Below are 18,192 nucleotides of genomic sequence, written 5' to 3' on the forward strand. Positions count from 1 at the left end.
GTTGTCGCCCAGCTCCAAACCCACCCCTCTCTATTGTGCTGTATGACACTGGGGCTGGGATTCAGCTAACCATACTTCTTGTTTGCCCAGCTGGCTTCCCGTTAGGTTCTATCCATAGGGGGTGCTACAGGGAGGCTGCGACGCGTGAAGCGAGGAAGGACTCCTGTCTGCTTCTGCTCGTAAGCATCAACCCATCTTTTATTTCCCCCGGAAGCAGTTGGTCCCAGTCCCTGATTTTGTTTTGTTCTATAACCCTCAGGCCCCTTCAGAAATACCAGCACTAACTGGTAGTGTACGCTCTTCAGACAACTGGGTGCCACCTCCACAGGACAACTCGCACAAGCCTTTTATGTATCTCACCAGCACTAAGGGTGGTAGCTGCCCCCTGCTGTCACTATCTTTGCTTCTTCAGTGTCACCCTTTTTTTTCTTTTTTTTGCATTTTCACTCCTCCAATATCTATTGTATCAATTCCTTCCATTAAATTCTCCCTGTTAAAGTAACAGGTGGAGTATCTGTCTTCCTCACTGGTCCTGACAGATACATGGATGGTTTAACTGTCGGCTCTTGCCCCAAATTGCCCCTCTTCAGGAGGAACCCCTGCTGGGCCCTTCAAGGCCAAATGTCCATGAGGGGAAAAAGGTCAACCACAAGCAAGAAATGATGATTGTCAAGCTGGAAGGTGCATTTTTCCCGGAAGCTTGCACAGCCTGCCTATTCCCAATCTCCAGTATGCAATATCTTTTCCAAGGTTAGCAGAATTATAAAAACATCAATTTGGCCATTATTGACTTTTTAACCGGGGATGCTAAGAACGTCTTTCAGCAGCCCCAATAAATTAAATCTGGCCACCTAGCTCCCAGACGGGCAGGCTCCTACATCATTGACAGAGAAGACATTTACAGCTGTGGCTGTAAATGATGTGCATTGTGTGCACACCAATAGCAGGTTGGGAATGTGAAGTGTGGGTAGATTGCAGAGCTGCCTCTTTTAAAAATGCATAAGCACTTTGTGAGTTTGCTAAGTCATGTTGTGCTCAGCTCAGCTCGGATTTTTCACAGGGGAGAACTATTCTGTAGTCTTTGATCTTTTACTTCTTCTATATTGGTAAGGACTTCCACAGTTAGAGCTGCAGTGGAAAGGGACCAAGTCCAGTTGTACCATTTGCTTGTTTGGTCCTCAGTTTTTCCAAGTTGTAAAATGTTGAAAGCTTTGGGCGTTAAGGACTTCAGGCAAGCGAGTTTCCTACCCCTCCCCCATTTAATCCAAACTACAAATTCTTCACGGTTCTGGGTTTCAACTTAGTTGATGTGTCTTCAGGTACATTTTTATCCCGGAAGACTCATCCATCTGATTTGTGAAATTCTAAGCACTGCACTGCAAAGGAACCTCCCTTCCCTACCTATCCCCCAGTCGCACACTGTGTGCCAGATGCTGTATGTGCTTGTGGTTGGTCTCTGCTCCTACACCAAAGTCAGACATGGCTGAGTACTCAGTATGCATTTTCCTGATGAGTCCAGTTATAGCATCAGTATCCTTCCTCATATGATACTCCAACCAGACGTTAGAATTGGTTGTGGAAACACATAATAATCATATCTAATGAGCTCCTGATTTATTTTGCTTATGTAATCAGTGTCTGGCTTGTACTAGAACAGATTAGGTATGAATGAATGGAATGCTTACTGGAGGCCGCAGTCCACGAAACACCTTTACACGAACTATCTCATGTAATTTTCCAAGAGCCCCTGTGAGGAAGATACTATATTTTTCAGATGAGGAAACTGAGGCAGAGAGGTGAAGTAATTTATCCAAGCTAACAAATTGTGGGTCCTGACTCTGGAACCTGAAGTCTGCCCTGCTATGTGATCAACTTGATATAATTCAATGTGTGTGTTTGACTCATTCATTCATTCACCAAATATTTATCAAACTTCTGTTATGTACCAGGTACCAAAAGTGATATAATATCCAAGAAATTCATCAATGGTCTATTTTAAAGTAAGGTGGAGCTATTAGGCCCTTTGACCAGCAATTATTTAATAAACCCCAAAACGGCAATAGATTTTTTTGTTTTTTTTTTAATATCAATAAATCAGACTTTTCTTAGAATGAAGTGGTTTTCTCCCCACATCTGGCTAGCCAATTGTGTCCAATTTTCTCCTCAAATGGAGAGAATTATTATGGGCAGCATTGAGACCTCAGCAAACAGGGAGCAAAAGGATGTTGCAATTTGAAGTACCAAGGTATTCGTGAGATTGTTATTTGCTATAATTTGGAGGGATTCTTGAATACCTTGAGTTACCTTTCATAGATTCTGCTACAGTTTCCAGGACTGGTGGGCACATCTCAGTGGGACTGAGAGGCTGAAACTGTCCGTTACTTCTCTGTGTGTTACTTCTCTGTTCCGGTTTTTAAAAACTTCTGCTTGTGGTTGAGTTCTTGGGGAGAGGGTAGTCAGACCCCCTCCAGAAAAGAAATAGGTGGTTATATTCTCACATTTGATTAGTTTTCAGATTTCACTATTGCTCTTCATACAGCACCTCCAGCTAGGCTGTTTTAATCCCATTTTTCTCCCTTGATTTCAACATAATATATAGACTTCAGAAGCCATCTCATGAATTGTCTTGCCAAAATGGTAAAACATTCAAATGTTCTCATAAAATATTGAAGCATGTGGTAGTATGACAGGCCCCACTAGAATTAAGTTGTTCAATTTCCCTTTAATAGTGATAGCACCTAGTATATGTGGAAAGTCAGACTTCTATTTGCCTGGAAGCTGGAGGACCCCAGCTGACATTTAATTCCATGACCATCCCAGCTGTTGAGGGAGGAGAGAACTGCACCTGTGCCAGGGTGTGGGCTTGATGTGTTGTGGAGGGCTGCATGCAGTTCCACGTGAATACACAGGGCTCCCTCCAAAGATGGTGTTTGTGTTGCTCAATGGCTTTTAGAAAAGCTTAGGGTTTCCCTCCAAGTCCCCTGACTGGAATGATTTGACCACAGGGAAGGTAGCTGTTGGGCAGAAAAACACAGGGCTGGCATTTCTGTTGGTTCAGCAGGGTTCGTGACCAACATATTTTGTCTTTTTGGTTTAAGGTACTAGGCAGGCATATCCTAGCATACATTTCTCCTCCTTCTCTTTTCTGCCTTTCCCCTTTTCCTCTTCTTCTTCTTCTTCTTTTTTCTTTTTTCTTTTTTTTTAAGGTTAAGTTCAATATCTGATCTTTCCTCAAAAAGGATCAAACGCAATCCACTCTGGATTGGTGCAAATACTTTTTCTTGACCCAATTCATTGGAGCCATTTCTCCATCGAGTCGTAATAGTATGGGGAAGGCCGGGTGCGGAGAGGTTGAGGCAGATTCTCCTTCTAAAGGATACAAATGATCTCTTCAAACCCAGGCCTGGCAGACAGCAGCCGTCCCCTGTTGCTGTTATTTTCAGTCACCAGCTGGTACATGTGGAATGGTCTCCGTTGCATGGAAGATATGGATTTGTAATAGCCTAGGATAACTAGCACATTAGTGCCATGGTGATTCCTTCTGCTTAAATGGATTGTCGCATTGCATTTAATGGGTATATAAATTCAGTGATTACTTAGTCACATTTTAAAAGTGGTTTGGAAGAATGGGTATACATTAGAGATACTCTTGGAGTTGTGATTTACGGGGACGTTTTTGTTTTACTCCCTCTGGAAAACTGTATCAAGGGAAGTTGCTATAAATTGTTAAATCATTTAGATATGTAGAGGGCAGGCACTGTCCCTGAAGACAGGACATAGTTTTCCTTATACTTTCCACCCTAGGTTTCCTCTACTTTGACCATATGTGAAATGGCAATAAAGTGCAATCTTATTGTAAAGTGACTCATTATTTATGAGAATAAGATAGTGTGTACATCAAAATTGGGTCTCCTATAAAACATATAAAGATGCTGCATTAGCCTTGTCCCTGATATTAGTATCATAAAGGGGTTTTGTATCCCTTTACTTTTTTATGGCTTAAGTGCAATGGACTGTAATGAAGGGCCCGGTGCATAATATCTGAACAGCAAATAGTGTCGGGTTCATGACTCCAAGAAGACTGTGGCTGTTTAGAGGGTGGGAGGCTGGGAGCTGTGACTGATATTTAGGAAATGTCTTCGTGCCACGAGTGTGAATTTTCTAGTTCAAGGAGCCACCAACTGTGTGTCTGACAAAAGGCTCTGCCTCCGAAAAGCAGGATTCAGTGCAATGAGTCAGGACTCAGGGAAATAGGGAGAGAAGGACTCACAGTGGCTTACATGTAACTCAGGGGATCATGTAACTGAAAAGTCCCCTGACAGCTTCAGGTATGGCTGGATCCAGGTACTTAAAATCATTATGCGGGTACAGTCTTTTATTGAATTTCTACACTGTTCCCTGACCTATTTGCTGGGATTACAGCAATAGACACTCCACGGTGCTCATATCAGGGAGCTCCTGATATAGTAGCTGAGATGCAGAAGGCAAAAAAGAATTACAGCAGAATGTGACGTGAAATAATAGACTCTTCCAAAAAACAAACAAAAAACAAAAACAAAACACAACCATAATTCGGAGGGGCAAAAGGACATATTTTCTGAGTAGAGATGAATAAAAACTTCAGAGTGAAGGTAAACCTTGAATGTTGTTTGAAAGGAGAAGCAGGAATTGTATAGACAGGAATGTTGAGGAAAACTGGTTAGTTGCCTTGGGTATGGCATTTCGGAGATCTGACTTCAAATTGTAGCTCTGCCACTTACAATTTGTGCAAAGTATGGCACAAACGCTTATGGTCTTAGTTTGCTTGTCTGGAGCTACTGAGTTCATAGAATTATCATGAGGATCTGACAAGCTGATGGGTGCGCAGAGCTTACATGGGGACGGGCACAAAGTAAGCCCTCCCTGACTGACAGCAGTCATTCCGCTGTTACCTGACTGCTATCGCGGGGAGCTTTGGATTAAGATTTAACATCCGCCACAGTAAAACGGGTTAGCATTTACTGAATTCTTACTGGGTATTAAGAACGTCACATGACTTATCTAAACCCTCTCACCTACAACTCCTGGTAGTAGGAAAATTATTATCCTCATGTCACAGGTGAGGGAGCCGAAGCTTTGAGAATTTAAGGGTCTACCACCATCACAAGGTTGGTAACTGGGAGAGCTGAGTGTCCTTACCCAGGGCTCTGTGACACCAGTGCCTGTGGGCTTAAGCATTCTACTGTATTTCCTCTTACACCACACGTTACTAACCTCCTCGCCTCAGGAGACATGGCTTGAGTGCTCCTGTTGCAGCCCATCCTGAGTGCCACACCACTGCTCCTAAAGCCATGCCTGTGGATGCTTGTGTGCGCGTGTTCAGCGGCTGTGCTGCTACGTCAGGCTGCGCTGGCTGGCATTAATCACTGGGTCCTGTGCTTCCTTGCAGGTGAGCCTTCTAGGTGGTCGTCCTCACACTGCGACTGCTGCTGCAAGAACGGCAAGGGTGACAAAGAAGGGGAGAGCGGCACGTCTTGCAACGACCTCTCCACCTCCAGCTGCGACAGCCAGTCCGAGGCCAGCTCTCCCCAGGAGACGGTCATCTGCGGGCCCGTGACACGCCAGACCAACATCCAGACTCTGGACCGTCCCATCAAGAAGGGCCCCGTACAGCAGATCCAACAGTCCGAGATGCGGCGGAAAAGCGATCTGCTCCGGACTCTAACGTCGGGCTCCAGGGAGTCGAACATGAGCAGCAAAAAAAAAGCCGTGAAGGAAAAGCTCTCCATTGAGGAAGAGCTGGAAAAATGCATCCAGGATTTCCTCAAGATCAAAATTCCAGATCGGTTCCCCGAGAGAAAACATCCTTGGCAATCAGAACTGTTACGGAAGTATCATCTATAGGGGAGGGCTGGGGGTTGGGAGAGGAAACAAACCGTGGAAGCGTTTTGAATGCAACCGCCTAAAAGAAATTCCTATTTGAAAAGAAAAGCAACAACTAACGATACACCTTTGTTAGAACACAACGCCCATTGATACACTACTGCCTATTTACCTAATTCACCTTAACACAGAAATCCACAGGGTAGATTTCTTTCCGGATGTGGAAGCATAAGAAAATCTTTTTTTTCTTTTTTGTTTGTTTGTTATTTGCTTGTTTGTTTGTTTGTTTGTTTATCTTGATCCCATGTGCTGAGTATCTTATATATAATGAGAGCCAGCTATGTAAGAGTACCTTGAGAGGCCTTGGGAGTCCTTTATCCCAAACTGGGCTTTCTGTCGTCTTCTACCTCCCTCATTTGAAGGAGAACGTGGTAGAAAGAGATCTGGCCTAATGGCTTTATGTTTGATTTCTGAATTTTCCTTTTCCCTTGGTTTCTGGGGTAAGTGGGGGAATGGCAGACTGATATGACTTTGCACTCAAATCGATTACGTGCCGGTTTAGATGGACTCTGTATGCAGGAGGATCTGTGCAGCTCAGACACCGCCAAGTCTGTAGATACACACAGTGCACAGGACGCCAGGGCCGGGCCTCCGATGGGGTATGCCCCTGCCCCCAGCTGCACTCGCTCAAAGCACTTCAACACATGAGCCTCTGCTCTTTTCTTAAAACCCTTTTGGGAAGATTTCCCAGCCTCTCTCTTGGCAACCCTTTCTAACATCAAATAACGCTCATCATCGACAAATCCTCTTCCTTATTTAGCAATTAACATCCTCAGGCTCCATTGTGCTGCATCGCTCTTTCTCTGCACTCAGAGAGGGTGAGAAGAGCTGGTCAAACATCTTCGTATTAAACAAACATTCCTATCCACAGAAATCACTACCAAATGCCCTCCCCCGCCCCACACACACAGCCTTCTCTACCCCTAGTGGAACATTCTTTCTCTCGCTGTTTTCCGAGTTCTTACTGCCCATGTTTTACTGGTGTGGCCTTTCCACACAATCCACATTAAGTTCTCTGCGTTCCCACATGGGGACGGAGGAAAGAGCACCACACAGTTCACACTTGGATCAGGGTCCAGCCTTTTCTTTGTTTATGAGGGAATTCTACTCTACACACCTCCTAATAATTTTTCATAATTTTTTTAACCCACAGTGCTGCGTTGTTATTTGCTTGTAGCCAATTGTGTTTGCCTTTGGGATTCTGGGATTTGGCTGTGTCCGTACTAGGATTGGCTTTCATTTCTCTCGTGTCTGTGAACAACCCAAGTAGATAACTGGAGCTCCAAAGTTAAGGTTTGGACTTTCTAAACTATCTTTCTTGATTACATCCTTGACCTGTATAGACACAGCCAAAAATAAACTGTTAATAGCCATCCAGCTGTGTGACTCTGTATTCTATTAATGTACTAATAGCTCTTTCGTAGACTTGTGGTAAATGAAGAGTAAGAGACCAGGTTTTATGTTTTACATTCCTCGTGCATTTCAATGGGACTGAAAAATAATTTGTCAATCAATCACTGTGTGCCAAGCACTCCTAACTTTTTTTTATTGTGCGCGTGTGTGTGTATACATATGTGTCACAGGTAATAAAGGCAACTGGATGATGTCTGTAGGAAGGGAAAAAATGAACAATTGCTTCTTTTTGAAAACTTTCATTGGTGCACATTTATTATGTAAGAGTTTCAGTCTTGATTCCTGTTATCAGTGCCCTTTAGTATATGGATATCTTTCTGAACTTTTGTAATTCTTGCCCTTAAACTTGTTTTCTTGTGACAATTTGTATGGAGTTTAAAGTTTTACGTAAGTGAAAATGGAAGTTTACTTGGGGAGTTCAGTTTTCAAGAGAATTCTAAATTATGAATTGAAACGGTATTCTTTTATGTATCAATATATTAGCAGACATTTGATCTTAACTACAACATAGCTTTGTAAAGCCTTCCAATCTGTCTTCATTCTTTTCAGTGTTTTTGAACACCATATCAAAATACCATTCTCCTAATAATAGAAGCTCCTGCAAACAAAAAAATCACATAAAATATCCCCAAACTCACTTTGCTCAAATGATTCTTGTAACCCTACTGGAAGTGCTTTCAAAGAGTTGGGGCCTAAATAAAATGGCCAAAGTCCCAACTACCTTAAATTTCAGACCTGCCTTTAATGGAATCAAGATAGAGACACACTTATAAGAATGAGAGAACTAGTATGCTGGCAGTCAACCCACTACTTCAACTATATACTTTAAATAGGAAATTAAACACTTCAAAGAAAAGGTTCATGGCATTATTTCTCTGTCCCTTGACCTGTTATGAATTTTATTTTCTGTATAGGCATTCTTTATCCCCCAGTCAACAAAGCTAGTGGTAGGAAATCTGTTTAAAACAACATTTTTTCATCTGGGCCAACTCTAGACTGACAGCCACCCCAAATAGTCCAGAGCTCAGACAATTAATACAGTGTTCATTTGCTTGGCTGTTGGTATAGAGATGAATACAGACCTGGCCAGTAAAAAACTCTGAGGAGGCACTGAATAAATGGACATCTTCGGTCCTAGTTTGAGTGGAGTTATCAAGTGACACCTCTGCGGCCTGCAACATTGGAAATGAGTTCTGGGTAAGTGAGTTGTACAATTGAATACTCTCAAGGTCCTGGTACTCATTTTGACTCAGGCCTGTTTCCCTGCACTTCAAATTGTTTTTAGAACTTTTAGTTCAATTCTGGGCAGTATAATATGTGTGGCTCGCCTCTTGAATATTAGTTATGACATGGGCCATAAGTTGCTGATATAAAGACACTAAGAGCATCCAATGGGTCTATTGATGAATAGGATGAATGCAGAATCATACAGGTAGATTCCCTACAGGTGTGGTTGCCTCCCGGGAAATCCTGTTGCTAAAATGCAGGGAACTTGGGGAGGTCATTCCCTCCAGGTATGTGGCTCTCCTAAAGTCAGAAACATTATAAAGTTCTCCTACCCACTATCGAAAAAGAAGTGATCTGCGCTGATCAGGAAAACGGGAAACCAGGAAAAAAACCTGTTAGGTCGTTGTGGTAGTGTGCCTTCCCTCCCCTGGCTAAGAAAAACATTGCACTGAGGTGTGGCCATAAAATAATACAGTGAAGTGGCTTCCCAAATATGCAGTGATGTTATCCTTTGTAATTGCAGGCACAGTTATCTTACTGGAAATGCATGTGTGGTGAATTAAAATAAAAGGGGAACAATGCACAAATCCTGTGTTCCCTTCGCTCTTTATTCCTCTATAGCTATATTTACCCCCAACCAATGGATTTGGGGGGGACAGATTTATTAAAGGGGAGTCAACATGGAGTTTTTCACTTTTCAGTTGGCCTTGTTTCATTTGGAGACGTCTTTCTCCGTAGGCACAGATGTGCGGTGTTCATTCTAGGTCCTCTTATTTGCCACTGCTTGCACTTCTGGATGACTTTTGCTTTTCTGGTTTTTAGACTCCTCTGTTTATCCTTTTCCCGTATTGAGTAAAACATGCTCTAGTGAGAAAATTAAAAGCGTATATGGTGTTTTGCAAAATTACTTGATGCCATCTCCCATAATGGAAGCCAAACTTTGATTCTCATACATTTTCCTTTGCCACCACATCAACCTTCCAACTCTGTAGTTATCATAGTGGATTGACCCAGAGCACTTACATGCTAGTATTTCTGCCATGCCCTGGAAGATAATATGCCATGGAATTTGACTAACCTTGGTCTCCTAGGTACCTTTACCTTTATTAATAAGACACTTTCTGTGAACTTTCAGGAAGAATTCTCTGCCACCTCCACCTGACATAGCAGTTTTCAAAGGCAAAAAAAAAAAATGAAGGCAGTTATTGTTCCTCCCTCCCTCCGTGACTCTGTCTGTGGCAGATAAATGTTTTTGCCAATTTGCATGCTGGGTTATAGGTTTAGCATGGACCATTTCTCTTTTTAATGTCTTGATATATTGGTGTCTTGCAATCTTGATGGCCCACTGTTCCAATTTATTTATTTTCTTTTATATTGTCAAAATAACACACTAGAGAAAGAATCGGAGTGACTGTTCTGTGTTCTAAGTTAAAATGGAGTTAGCTGTCATTTGTACAGGACTGTACAATGATTAATATCTGCAGAGAAATTAGGCCAAATGAAACCTGCTGGAATGAGTTTGATTTATATTGCTTTCATCATTCTGGTTTTAGATGAAATGGTTATTGCTCTCTACCCCTGCTAAAAGAAAAGAGTCTTAAACTTTAATAATCACAGCACTGTGATGCCACCACAGAGCTTATTTGTTTTAAATGTCTGTTTTTCTCATCTTGCCATATATACTGGAATGGAGATTCTTTTTCCAGTGTCTCCACTGCAAACTTTTTAGCAGTGTTTTTCAATACTCAGCATGCACAAAAATCATTTGTAGCACTTGTAAAAGTGCAGATTCCTTCACCCTATCCCCACAACGTTTGATTCAGAAACTTCAAGTAGGGCCAAGTAATCTTCACTTGGGGCTAGCACCCTTAATGATTTGGATGGGATGGTCTGTGGACCTCGCTTTGAGAATCTCTGCTGTTTACGGACAATGTAACATTCTCTCACTTCCTCTCATTTTCTGTCCACTACAAATAAGTCAAAACATGCATTATTCATTATCTTAAGGGAATAGGCCCAAAGAAGACCATCCCAGGACTAAGGTAGAATAGATTCCCATGATTCCTTTGCCTTTTATCTGTCTGTCAACCATGACCTCTTCTCCATTTTGTATGTGCTTGTGCCTTTTATTTATTTTTTATCAAACTGAAAGCCTGCATTAATACAGTTTTATCCCTGGGTAGATGGGAGCACATCTCTGAGTAAGATGCATTCTAATGATGCCCAACAGAATAAAAATAATGACCTTGCCCAAGGAGAATTGTTCCTCTCCGGGCCCTTATGCAGCTGGAGTTAGAGGAACTTGTGATCTATAATTTAATGACGTGTAAGCCCCAAAGGTGGCTCCATTAACTGCATATACAAACATCACCAAAATGAATGTGGAATGGTCATCAGTGAATTTAGTCCTATTTCACCAACAAAATCCTGAGTCATTGAACTACTAAGTTTGTTCAATTTGACTCAAGCAGGAAGACTATGAAGCTCTCAGAGAGTCAAAGATCCTGAACCCCAACATTAACTAAAAACTTCAAGCAAAACCCATGAGGGAGAATAAAAACCAAAGAAAGAGATAAGGAGTAAGTTCAAACTAGTGGTCATATTCCATGTGGAATGGCACAAAATTCTGTATTTTTCTAGCCACTCTGATCATGAGAGATGGCCGTACTGTGATTATTCAGATAGAAGAATTTTGGAGGCTTTCATCGATCCAGTTGGTCCTGTCCATATAACAGAATCATTGGAGAGGTACCAATTTCCCACACTCTATAAGAAATAGAGAACGAATGGCTTAAATTAATACTTATCATGGTCATCAATGAATATTTAAGTAAGACTGCTGCCAAAAGGAAGTGCAAAATGGTTCATGAAACAAATGAACTTGAGCCGCTAATTAAGACTATTTGGCTAAGATTTTTTTTAAATGTTAAATTTGATTCTGCTCGCCTTTCCTCTTCTACTTTCCAAGTGCAATCCCTTTACTGCCCTAGCTTCCTAACCTTTAAAAGATGTTCCTCTTGTTTGTGAACAAATTGTGTTGTTTATTGGGTAAAGAAATTTTAGCTCCTTAACTGGCATCCTTGCTTTATTTATTTTGACAAGACTAAAGAAAAATATGCCCTGGCCCAGCAACTATCAAGGGGCTTGTCATGGGGCAGGGGGTGGTGATTTTCTTGTTCATCAGTCTCCTAAAAGGACTTATATGCCATGTGGAAGATTTAGCAAGTTTCTTTTCCCCAGCACCTTCTTCCATCTTGTCAGTTTATTCTTAGAATTGACCTTTAGCTAATTTACCTGCATTTGCACAATAAAAATCAACATTACTTCAGACTCTCTCCCTGCTGATGTGGGCTCCATTCATCACAAGTGGAAACAGGATTGATGCACAGCCAAGTAGTAGAGAAGGGTTGCTTTCTAATTACATCTGTGTGTGTGTGTGTGTGTGTGTGTGTGTGTGTGTGTGTGTGTGTGTACATACACACGTGCAAGTTTTAGATTGGTGTTGAGTCAGTGGCTAATGTCGGTGTAATGCTATCTGAGTGCCTGGAAAAAGCCTAAACTTTGCTTAGAAAGTTTTTTTTTTAATTAAAGTTTATTGGGGTGACAATTGTTAGTAAAGTTACATAGGTTTCAGGTGTACAATTCTGTAATACACCATCTATATATCACATTGTGTGTTCACCACCCTGCTTACAAAGTTTAACAGCTTTTAATTCAGCACAATAGTTTGTCTGTCCTGAGGCTGTCAGTCCTTGAAAATGTTGAGTAAAGCTAGTCTCCTGATGCAAAATTCAAACATCACAGATTTCGGGGTAAAAATCAAACTCATTTTCATTCATATAGTCACTAGTGGTATCTTACTGAGAGAGAGAGAGAGAGAGAGAGAGAGAGAGAGAGAGAGAGAGAGAGAGAAGAAAAAAAAACTGTGTTGAAATCTAAAATATACATAGGATTCACAATGATTGTTAGCAGTTTTCTCAGTTGCAGCCAGTGGTCAGTGGTTTATCCTGGTGCATGAGAGACAGAAGCAATTTCAGGAGACGCTTTTCTTTGACTTGTGTGGGTTATCTGCACTGAAGGCAGGGATGCTCCTCCAAATGTGTCTGCCCCCAGGGCAATGCCTTGGGACATGTTTGATTGTCGTGACTTGAGAGATACTACTAGCATCCAATGGCAAAGACTAGGAAGGCTGCTAAACACCCCTCAATACACAGGACAGACCCCAATAAGAATTATTCAGCCCCAAATGTCAATACCACTGAGGCTAAGAAGCCCTGAGTTAAGAGTTGGCTCCAATTTTTCAAGGCATTTTCCCCATGTAGATAAGAAATTCTGGGTCAAGAGCTAGGATGAAATGGAACAACAATAATTAGTACCACCTTAAATCTGTAGAGGATTTATTTGAAGCTAAATACAATTATCTCTTTATACTGATGTGAACACTGAGATTTAGAGGAAATAAATATGTCATTATTTCTAGGGTTCCAGTAGTGATGGACAGGCCTGTGGTATGGGTCTCTGTCTTCTGTGTCAGTCTGTTTCTGCCTCCGAAAAATGATATTTCAGTGAAGTCATCAACCTAACAGCTACATGTGTTTCTCATAAAGCACTTCAGAAGCATTTTCAGTTCACATGACCCTACCTGACGTGTTTTTCAAGCTTATCAACAGTAGACAACAAGGTGCTCTCTCAGAAGTGAAACAGGAAAGGGGGAGCACGAGTATTTAGAACAGGCCAATGATTTCATTATCTTTAACTGCTCATTGTGGTCTTTGTTTCTTTAGGTGGAATATCCCCTCACTAAAGATGACACTTAGATCTTGGAAAATATGATTCTCAGATTCACACAGGTGGCCCCTATGGCCTTATTTTCAAAGATGTGATAAGTCTAAGCGCAGGCCCTGACTACTGAACCTTATTATGTCATGTGTATGTACTGACTTTATTAGGACACAAAACATGTTTGTGTCTTACATAATTTGACATTTTTCTTCTAATTTATCATGCCGACCTTCCAGTGATAGACCAAAGGTCCTATCATTCTATCCCCATTGTCTACAAGGGAAACCAAGGACCCCGAGAGTTTAAGTCAGTATTCATTTTTTCGTTTGTTCATTCATTTATTCAACAGGTATTTGTCGAGTGCTTGGCATGTACAGGTCACTGTGGTGAGATTCTGGAAGGGAAACAAAGTTGGGATATATAACTTGAACTCAAATCACCTAGATCCTAGACTCACATTATTTTTTTCTGTAGTTCTAATCAACATTGTAGATTTATAGTTTAAATATTAAGTTATAAATAACATATATTAAGGAATTATTATTATGTGCCCGAAATGCCACTAAGTGTTTTATATGCCTTATCTCATTCAATCCTATAAAATAACCCAATGAAGTGGCCCAGTTACTGCCCTCTTTCTACAGACGAGGTCAGTGAGGCTCAGATAGGTAAAGCAGCACACAAGTTGACAGTGGCAGACCCAGGTTTTCATCTGTGCCTATTGGACTCCAGAGGCTGATGGCTTAACCAAATCACTATATAAACTTTTCCTTCTGTTCTCTATATTTCACCTGTTCCTCATTTCTCCTACTGCAAGCAAAGGTAGCGAGAAAGAATCCAGCCTGAACATCCTTCCTGGAAGTTATTAGCTATTTTGAGTGGCAAATCATTGGACAGGCATCTCCCCAAGAGAGGAAGGAAAGGCAGATTTGGAGGGGTAGTTTCGCCTAACAGACTGTGCTTTATGGCACAAGCCTTACCAAAGGGCAGTAATATTGTAGACTAAGTATCTGGTGAGTACTGATACCCTAAGAAACCCAAAGAGGCAAGGTAGCTTCCGTGTCAAGAGGACTGCAGCTACAATGGCTTGCTATGCTGTTCACAGGTTAGCAGGGCTCATTTCATGAGAAGTAAACTAGGTGTTAAACCATGTGTGTATATGCTTGTATCTGCTATTTTCACCTTTTGGCTTTTTAAACAATCTCGGTTTTTGTTCAAGACAGGTCAGAAATCCAAATATGACTGGCTGCCCTCAGCATCTCATCATTGCTGTTCTAAGTTGGAAAAATGAGAGTCAGTTACAGAAAAGAAACTGCTTTGAAATATAATATGTGAGTGGGTATGACAGGAGTGTGTGTATATATGTGTTATGTACGTGTATTTATAAAATGTGCATATTTGTATATACGTTTGTATATCTATCTAAATGTACATCTATATCTATACATATGTATACACACATAAACAAACCTCATAGCTTGAAACTGGAAGTAATTTTGAGTTTGAGGGACGATGATGATGGTGATTTTTATTTGGTTTGCTAGATAGTTTAATACAGTTATGTTTTCCAAAATTCCCTTCTACTATGAGTGTATCTATTCATCTATGGTGCAGAAAACATGATTAAAATACCTTGGTTTAACATCTATAGATACAAGCCAAACAAAAGTGCATTTAAGGAAAAGCCACACTTGTAAAAACTGACTTTCTTCTTTGAATCATTTGTTGGAATTTCACACTGTTTTCCAACACGTTCATTAAAAAAAACCTTACCAAATGACCATGATGATGTTTCAGAAGAAAATAATAAGAAAGTGTAGGTCTATGGTAGTACAAATCCAATGTTTATCTTGCTGATGGTACTTCCCCTACTTATTGGTCAATTTACTATCTCCTTATTGATTTCAATTCCTCATTCATGGGGGTCCCTGTGGCTCTACAGGATTTGTAGGTCGAGCTTGTTATCTCTTTAATTATTTTAAGGCTATATGGTAGTAAATAATTTATAATATGTACATTGTAAATATATACTAAAGCTCAAGGGCACAGTGTAGTAATAACCAAACACTTTCTAGACTCCAGCAAATAACCCTGTAAGCCGGTTTCTACAGATACCAAAATGGTTGCTCAAAGAAGGAACAACAGAAAGTGAAATGGAAAAAAACAAAACAAAACACTACTTATCTGTTTTGGCATCCTATAGACATAATGACCAAAAGACTAAAATTTGGGCACTCTTAAAGACACAGTCAGTTATGCTTTCATCCTAGCTATGTGCTTCGTATATTGTGGGGAATGTGAAAAGTGTTTCTGGTCTACCTATGCAAACAGAGCTTTCCTGGTGCTCCTTGGGACCAGTGTGTCTGCACACAAGCCCAAACCATCAGAAACTCAATGTGGGCTCCCAGCCCAGGGCTCAGCTACGAGTCCAAGCACAGAGTCTTCCTCCCAGGGACCCATCAGGTTTGCTCATACAATCGTACAATCGGAAGCATTTGCACTCTAATCCGGTAGGATCATTTAGTTTTTTCCATAGGTTCCCTGCAGATGTGATCTTAAGAGCATATAAAAGAGAATTAATTTTGAAGCAATGAAATATTTTAATTACGTTTAGGGACACTTGAAGGAGTGGTTGTTTTTCCCTAAAATTTTGAAGCAAAAGGGGCATGTTTTCCATCATCCCTGACTTCAAGTTCCTCTATCTTTTTCTTTCATTTAAAACGTTTTTAATTCCAAAGGAGAATCTTAAATCAGGAGAATTGTCCTTAGAGTATTCTGCTTAGTTGAGCAAAGGACAGATACATGTATTTTTGTAAGTCACGGGGGGTGGAGAAGTGGGGGTGCCAAACCCCTCATTACCCTGTTTCTGATCTAAGAAAATGGATTCATGAATTAGTGGAGTAATTCATGAATTACTGAAAACACACAAACACAAGCTTAGGGGAGCAGCATTTCTGAGAGTCCCACTGACAGCTGTTAAGGGGATCTCCTGTAAATGGGTCACCACTTAGATTAGGGATGGCATCCAGCTTGTTTCTCTTATAGGAACTTAGTCTGTAAAATCAAGAATCTTGGTGTTGGCTGAAGACATTGAACTAATCATCTCAGTTGAATTCCTGTTCCTCTCCTCGTTCAGAACCAGCAGAGCACTGGGTCAAAACTGACAAACAAAATAATTGGTTCACATTACATCAACATGTTTAAATATTGTCAGCCTCATCCTGGACACTTATGAAGACCCTGTTGGTTAGGTTGACCTGGAATCTCCAATACAGTTTTCTAGGCTTTCTCAAGCTCCTCTTACATCCATCCCTGATGCTTTGAATGCAATGTCACCACAAATAGGAGAATCTGAATTTTTCTGGGCCTAACACTGAGTGGTGATCCATTGGAGTTTTGCTCATGTTACTTCTTCCTGGCCTCATTCACATGCTTGATGACTTGGGTCAGTTTGCGGCACATTGATGTACACCAAGTGACACCCATTGAAATTACCTCTTCTCCTTCCCAATGCAGTTTGCTTGTACATAAGTGTAATGTCAAATTGTTTACAGGTCCTTTTTGTGTGTAATTGTGATAGCAGATTTAGCTCAAACTTTAAAGGAATCTGTTTACTGAATGGTGTTAAAATGAATGTGCTTATTACAGTATAAACATCGCTAATTATGGACTCACAGGATTGCATGTCTACATGTCGTCAACTCCCAGCCGCTCGGTTATTCAGCAAAAAGTCTGTGAATAGCAAATATACATAAACTGCTGTGACTCTGATAACCCAGTAACTGTTATTACCATGGTATGTAACACTGTAGATTTTAGCCTGCTGTATTTCTTTCTTACCTAATTGTTTTTACGAGAGAAACATGGTAAAAGATAGCACTACTAATTGTCCCAATGGAATTGCACACCATTTTGGCAATCATTGGTCCACCCACAAGGCAACTGCCTATTGATGGAACAATGGCCCTGAGCAACATATAAATGTATACATACATATCTATGTATGCAATATCTGCAATGCTAATGACTCACTGCCAGTGGAACAAACTACTATTTTCTTTGGAATCATTGATGGATATAAAAAAAATTAATTTGCTATTAACTGCTTTCATATTCTGTTTAGTTGTTATAATATGGTAAATGATACAGGTACAGTATCAGTATTGTAAAATTGTGTGGTGAAAACTACAAAAGTTATTCTGTGGATATATTTTAAAAGGCAGACCAGAAACTATATTTCAGATTCTTGTGTGAATATAATTACAGAAATAGGTAACTATTTTTTATGTGTTTCCATAAATGACTCCATTTCATATACATTGTAATTTAGCACCGACCATAATAAATCATTTGGTAACATTTAGTTGTCTTATATATATATATATATATATATTTTTTTTTTTCCAGTATACATGAGACTGATGATTCAACATTATTTCATGCTAACTCAAGAATTTTAGATGAAAGGTAATTACCATTGCAATTAGTTTATTTCTGGTTTGTTGTGGCAGCTTGCGGGATATACCTCAGCTGGCAGCTTGAGGTATAAAAAGAGAGACTTAATAAGTTTTATACCTCAATCCAGCTTGCTGAAATTACAAGGAGTCCAGGCTTTGCCTCTGTCTCTTAATTGAGTGGCTTTACACTGTTTATCAAACCTCTTTAGACCTCAGTTTCCTCATTTGTAAATAGAGAATAAAAATAAGATACCTAATAAGGTTCCTATGAAAATTAAATGAGATGCTCTGAGTACAGCATTTAGCACAGTACCTAGTACATTTAATAAATGCTTAATAACCCCACTCATTCTTCTTACTATTATCCAAAATGCACGTTTTTAAAGAGGAG

At 40.4% G+C, this 18,192-nt stretch overlaps 1 protein-coding gene across 3 annotated transcripts in view; it reads left to right on the top strand.

Moving 5' to 3' along the window:
* The window catches only part of KCTD16 (potassium channel tetramerization domain containing 16), a 226,003-nt gene extending 208,296 nt beyond the window's left edge, over positions 1–17,707 (top strand). For all 3 annotated transcript variants that reach the window (XM_019739077.3, XM_019739078.3, XM_088798688.1), the window contains one exon: positions 5,429–17,707. In XM_019739077.3, coding sequence (XP_019594636.2) covers positions 5,429–5,883 — 455 coding nt within the window. In that variant the 3' untranslated portion in view covers positions 5,884–17,707. The remainder of the gene's footprint in view (positions 1–5,428) is intronic.
* Positions 17,708–18,192: the final 485 nt, after the last annotated feature.

The sequence above is a fragment of the Rhinolophus sinicus genome, chromosome 5, assembly GCF_057876585.1.
Source record: "Rhinolophus sinicus isolate RSI-liver-muscle chromosome 5, RSI-T2T, whole genome shotgun sequence".
In the NCBI taxonomy this organism is placed as follows: Eukaryota; Metazoa; Chordata; class Mammalia; order Chiroptera; family Rhinolophidae; genus Rhinolophus; species Rhinolophus sinicus.